The sequence below is a fragment of the Tupaia chinensis genome, unplaced genomic scaffold (genome assembly GCF_000334495.1).
Source record: "Tupaia chinensis unplaced genomic scaffold, TupChi_1.0 Scaffold146650_1, whole genome shotgun sequence".
Lineage (NCBI taxonomy): Eukaryota > Metazoa > Chordata > Mammalia > Scandentia > Tupaiidae > Tupaia > Tupaia belangeri.
Window position 1 is genome coordinate 1,414,324 of NW_006206507.1, and position 6,755 is coordinate 1,421,078.

General features: G+C 38.4%; 1 protein-coding gene across 1 annotated transcript in view; it reads right to left on the reverse strand.

The window, feature by feature from the left end:
• CFAP69 (cilia and flagella associated protein 69) overlaps positions 1 to 6,755 on the reverse strand; it is an 87,061-nt gene that overhangs the window by 38,833 nt on the left and 41,473 nt on the right. The window contains exons 8-9 of the mRNA XM_006168998.3: positions 5,469 to 5,646; positions 3,310 to 3,433 (exon numbers count right to left, since the gene is read on the reverse strand). Of these exons, the coding sequence (XP_006169060.1) occupies positions 3,310 to 3,433; positions 5,469 to 5,646 (302 nt within the window). The remainder of the gene's footprint in view (positions 1 to 3,309; positions 3,434 to 5,468; positions 5,647 to 6,755) is intronic.

Consider the following 6,755-nt stretch of genomic DNA (forward strand, 5'->3'; position numbering starts at 1 on the left):
AGCAAGAAATCACCCCCCAGGGGGGATGGCCATGCCACAATCCCTTCTCCTCCATTCTCCTCTCAGGATCTTGGGCATGCGGGCACATGCGCCTGGCATGAGTTTTAAGCCACCGGGTCTGGGACACGAACTGTGGTAGACTACATGGGAGTCCAGCGACATAGCCATTACGTTAACTGCTGGTCCCAAGATAGTAACTTTCAATAGAGAAATGCAAACTATAAAAAGGAACCAAAAGGAAGTTCTAAAACTGAAAACTGTAATATCAGAAATAAAAATATTCTAGGTGGGATTAATAGAGTGGACATGAAAACAAAGCAAACTTAAACATAACTAATAGAAATGATCTAAAGGATATAGACAAAAAGGAATTTAAAAGGTTAACAAAAGCTCATAAATCTTTTTGACAATATCAGAAAGTCAAACTTGGGACCAGCAGATGGCATAACGGTTATATTGCTGAACTCCCACATAGTCAACTGTGGTTCAAGTTCCAGATCCACAGGCTTGAAACTCACACAGGGCACATGTGTGTGCATGCCCAAAATCTGAGAAGAGAATGGAGGAGAAGGGATTGTGGCATGGCCCGGGGGTGGGGGGGGCGGTGATTTCTCACTTTCTGTCTGTCTCTCCAGGGAGCACACATGCCCTATTGCAAAAATCTCTCATAAAAAACATGAAAGGGACCAGCAGATGGTGTAATGGTTACATCGCTGGGCTCCATGTAGTTGACTGCGATTTGAGTCCTGGACCCAGCAGCTTAAAACTCATGCTCAGTGCATGCCCAAAATCCCAAGAGGAGAATAGGGAAGAAGGTATTGTGGTGTGGCCACCCCCCTTGTGGGTGATTTCTCAGTTTCTGTCTCTCTGTTTCTCCAGCAAGCACACATGCCCTATTGCAAAAACCTCTCTAAAAAAATACCAAAGCCAAAACCAAAACCAAACAAAAAGTCAAATATACAAGTAATTGAAGTTCAGAAGAAGAGAGAATGGGGCTAAATAAAAAAATCTTCAAAGAAGTAGTGGCCAAACATTCTCCAAAAGTGGTTTAAACTTCATCAGCTGCAACCTGGATAAATAAAAAGATCACATGTTGGCAGATCACAGTAAAAACCAAAGATAGTGTGAAAAATCTTAAATATACTAAGAGAAAAATGATGCATTACACATAACAGAACAATGATCTGAAGCAAATATTTCTCATCAGAAACGATGGAGGCCAGAAGACAGTGGAACATCACTTTTAAAGTGTGAAAAAAAAATCCAGAATTCTATATTTGGTGAGTACAGACTTCAAGAATTAAGGTGAATTAAATTTATTTCCTTCAAATAAAAAAAAAAAGAAAATTTGTCACCAGCAGCCAACATATCTGCACCACAACTAGTGGTAAAGGAAGTTCTTCTAGTGAAAGAGAAATGATGTCAGATGGAAATTTATATTATGAGGAAAGAAAAAAATGTGTCATTCATGGTAAATATGAGGATCCCAGATTTCCAGAGAAGTGCAAAGAAGAATTGACAGAGCGACTAATATTAGGTCATCTGAAAAGTCTTTATGTATTTTGCTATGTCTTTCTGTGCCAAAATGTGTCGTGCCTTTCCTGATGGCCTAAGTATATTGGTGACAATCATGATTTTACAATACAGTTCAGCATTATAACAAATTCCATAAATATTACAACATAATTTAGGATTCTCTTTCCCCATACCACTTCCACAGTTAAAATCAATGCAGTTTCATCTATACTTACAATCATTGGTGCGCCAGGGTTTTGAGCTATAATTGTAGTGATCACTAAAATATCATTTCTAAGCTGACGATCATAATGACTGAAACCTCTCATAAACAGATTTTTAAATACTCATAACTAATAGAAATGATCTAAAGGATATAGACAAAAAGGAATTTAAAAGGTTAACAAAAGCTCATAAATCTTTTTGACAGTATCAGAAAGTCAAACTTGGGACCAGCAGATGGCATAACGGTTATATTGCTGAACTCCCACATAGTCAACTGTGGTTCAAGTTCCAGATCCACAGGCTTGAAACTCACACAGGGCACATGTGTGTGCATGCCCAAAATCTGAGGAGAATGGAGGAGAAGGGATTGTGGCATGGCCCGGGGGTGGGGGGGGCGGTGATTTCTCACTTTCTGTCTGTCTCTCCAGGGAGCACACATGCCCTATTGCAAAAATCTCTCATAAAAAACATGAAAGGGACCAGCAGATGGTGTAATGGTTACATCGCTGGGCTCCATGTTGTTGACTATCGCTGGGCTCCATGTAGTTGACTGCGATTTGAGTCCTGGACCCAGCAGCTTAAAACTCATGCTCAGTGCATGCCCAAAATCCCAAGAGGAGAATAGGGAAGAAGGTATTGTGGTGTGGCCACCCCCCTTGTGGGTGATTTCTCAGTTTCTGTCTCTCTGTTTCTCCAGCAAGCACACATGCCCTATTGCAAAAACCTCTCTAAAAAAATACCAAAGCCAAAACCAAAACCAAACAAAAAGTCAAATATACAAGTAATTGAAGTTCAGAAGAAGAGAGAATGGGGCTAAATAAAAAAATCTTCAAAGAAGTAGTGGCCAAACATTCTCCAAAAGTGGTTTAAACTTCATCAGCTGCAACCTGGATAAATAAAAAGATCACATGTTGGCAGATCACAGTAAAAACCAAAGATAGTGTGAAAAATCTTAAATATACTAAGAGAAAAATGATGCATTACACATAACAGAACAATGATCTGAAGCAAATATTTCTCATCAGAAACGATGGAGGCCAGAAGACAGTGGAACATCACTTTTAAAGTGTGAAAAAAAAATCCAGAATTCTATATTTGGTGAGTACAGACTTCAAGAATTAAGGTGAATTAAATTTATTTCCTTCAAATAAAAAAAAAAAGAAAATTTGTCACCAGCAGCCAACATATCTGCACCACAACTAGTGGTAAAGGAAGTTCTTCTAGTGAAAGAGAAATGATGTCAGATGGAAATTTATATTATGAGGAAAGAAAAAAATGTGTCATTCATGGTAAATATGAGGATCCCAGATTTCCAGAGAAGTGCAAAGAAGAATTGACAGAGCGACTAATATTAGGTCATCTGAAAAGTCTTTATGTATTTTGCTATGTCTTTCTGTGCCAAAATGTGTCGTGCCTTTCCTGATGGCCTAAGTATATTGGTGACAATCATGATTTTACAATACAGTTCAGCATTATAACAAATTCCATAAATATTACAACATAATTTAGGATTCTCTTTCCCCATACCACTTCCACAGTTAAAATCAATGCAGTTTCATCTATACTTACAATCATTGGTGCGCCAGGGTTTTGAGCTATAATTGTAGTGATCACTAAAATATCATTTCTAAGCTGACGATCATAATGACTGAAACCTCTCATAAACAGATTTTTAAATACTTCCTTCAGAGTCCTAGAAAGTAAAATCATATTTTAAAAACCAAATCGTTATGGATTGAATGTTTGTAACTCTCCAAAATTCATATGTTGAAATCTTAGCCCCTAGTGCAGTTTCTGATTTTTTCTACACTTCTGAATCGGCTTTTAATTCACTATGTCCTAAATAAGAATCCACTAATCAATGTCATTTCCCTTTATAAAATCAATTTGAGTTTTTTCTTTGTTCTTAGGATATGGTTCTTCCTCTTTAATAAGGTTTATCAGACTTTTCTCTTTTTCTCTTTTAAAGAATTATCTAACTTTATTTATGTATTTATTTATTTAAATTTGACCAGAGAGGGATACACACACACACACACACACACAGAGACAGAGACAGAGACAGAGACAGAGACAGAGAGAGGGAAAGTGAGAAAGCAAGCCACCCATTCTGGGACTCAAACCATAGTCAGACATGTAGGAGTCCAATGCCCTTAACTACCACACCACCTGCTGGCCCCTATCAGATTTTTCATGTTATGATTCTTGCTAATGTTGTTAGCCTCATCTCTCACCATTTTACCCTGTTTATTCTGCTCTTGCCATACTTAATTTATGTGTTTTTATTCTGTTAAATTCTATTTTCACTTCTGTTCTCCCTGTATAAAATGCTCTCTGCATGCAAAATTTTTCTGTGTTTCCTAGTATTTTGTTGAAGATATTTACATCTATATTCATCAGGGGCGTTGACACTGGTCTTTATTTGGTCATATCATTGCTTTTGGTATCAGGATAATGGTGGGTACATAAAATAAGTTGGGGAGAATTGTTTGCATTAGGATATTTTAGAGTAGTTTGAGGACTGGTATTAGTGCTTAAAAATATTTGTAAAATTCAGCAGTGAAGCCATCCAGACCTGGGTTTTTTTTTACTGAATATTTTTTCCCTTTCTTTTTAACTTTTTATTTATGTACTTCTTATTTTAATTTGACCAGAGAGGGACAGAGAGAAATCAAAAGAGAGAGAGAGAGTAAGTGAGAAAGAGCCGCTAGGTCCGGAACTCAAATCATGGTTGGCCATGTAGGAGTCCAGCGCCCCCAACCACCATGCCACCTGCTGGCCCCAATTGAAATATTATTACTGATTCAATCTCATTACTTGTTATTGGTCTGCTTGGACTTCTGTTTTCATTCTGGTTCAATCTAGGCAGATTGTATGTGACCAGGAATTTATTAATACCCTCTAAATTTTCCAACTTGTTTGCATATAGTTAGTTGCTTTTAATAGTCTTTTATAGACTTCTGAATTTCTGCGGTACTGGTTGTAATGTCTCCTTTCCTTTCTTTCTTTTTTTGAGATTTTTTTTTTGCTATAGGGCGCGTGTGCTTGCCAGAGAGACAGAAAGCGAGAAATCATCCCCTGGGGGGAGGACCACACCGCAATCCCTTCTCCTCCATTCTCTCAGGATCTTGGGCACGCACGCACACACGCCTGGCATGAGTTTAAGCCCCTGGGTCCGGAACTCGAACCATGGTTGGCTACATAGGAGTTCACCGACATAACCATTACGCTAACTGCTGGTCCCATAACTTAGTTTTAGCAAACTACTTTTTATGCTTTTTTTTAAAAAAAAGTTTTTTGTCATAGGGGATGCTGCACAATCACGAGAGAGGAGAAAGTGAAAGGGAAAGTGAGAAATCACGCTCCTGGGGAGAAGGCCACTCCCCAGTCCCTTCTTCTCCATTATCCTCCTGGGAATCTGAGCATGCACACACACATGCCTGGCGAGATTTTCAAGCTGCCAAGTCTGGGACTCAAACCATTGTCAGCCATGTAGGAGTCCAGTGCCTTAACTACTATGCTACCTGCTGGCCCCTTTAAGGACCTTTCACATAGAAAAGCATGGTTTGCTATTGTGCAGATTCACTAATACCATGCCATAAAAAAAGAAACATAGGCATTATATATAAATAAAAAGCCTAATCAAACAAGATTCAAACAATTATATTAGTTATGTCACTGTTATCATTTTAAGGTTAAAAAAACTGTTCCTACCCACATATACTTACAGCAAACATTCCAAGTTACTAAGCTGCTGTATGATTTCTTCTTTCGAAGATTTTTCCAACAAATTCCACAGTATTTCTGAGGAACGAAATAGAAGCTGTCCAGAGGGATCTGGGTCATTGAGGTGAGCACAGATTCCATTGGCTGCTTGTACTTTCATCATTAAAGTGCAATTAACTTCTAGATACAAAAATTGTAAATTATTTTTATTCCATAATCTTGACACTGTTGACTAGAAATAATAAAGAGTTAATAATGAGGTATCCAGACATGGCTCCAGCAAACTAGATATTTCAGGGAATGAAGATTTTCTACTGATAATTCAGCCTCCAGCAAACGAGCTAGCAGTAGGGAGCCCCCCCACCCGCACCCCCAGCCTTCTATCTCTGTTTCTGTGTCTCGGTTCCTGTCTCTCCCTGCTTCTGTCTTCCCTTTTCTTTTGTAATTTTTCCTTTTTACACTTTTTTTAAAAGGCACAGTTTTTCTCTGGCTCTCAGCTCCACCTTTTATCTTGTTAATTATTGCTCTGGTCCTCCCACCCAGGCAGAAGAGGCTGGGCCTTCAGAAAAAGGTTCCACATGGCTCCAGCCAACTAGATAATTTGCGTGGCGTGCTTGCGTGCTGCGTGGTTCTCTATTTTGTGATTTTTTTTTTAAAGAACAGTAATTACAATTTTTAAATTTTTTCTCTTTTTTTCCCCTCTCTTTGTTGTTATTTCTCTCTCTCTTTTTCGTTTTCCTTTTTCTTGTCTCTCCACCCTCCAAAATCCATTCAAAGTGCTTTTAGACGGATCTAAGAGCACTGTAGCTAAACATCCAAATACTAATAGGGTTAAAATATTCCCCAATACCTACTGAATATGCTGCACCAGTGATCACAACAGAACGGCAAAGAGATTCTACATCATCTCTGTCTGCTTGCTCCTGAACATTCAGGCTGAACTTCAAGAATTTGAAAGAAACACACCATCCATCAGATGACAAGAAATCACTGCTGGATCAAGAGAAATATGGGAAAACAAGAAAATACCTCTCCTCCAAGGGAAAAGAGTAACTTTTCTTCATCCACAAGCAATTCAGTGAAAATTATGGAAATGTCTGATAAGGAATTTAGAGCACTCATAATGTTGAAGCTACTAGAGATGGAAGAGAAGAGAGATAATGAACTGCTAAAGAGAAAGGAGAAAGAAGTTGTCGAGTTCCAGGAGATGAAGAAATTCTTGCAAGATCTAAAAGAGGAATTACACACTTTACAAAAGACTCAAATGGAACTGCTAGAGATGAAGTCTA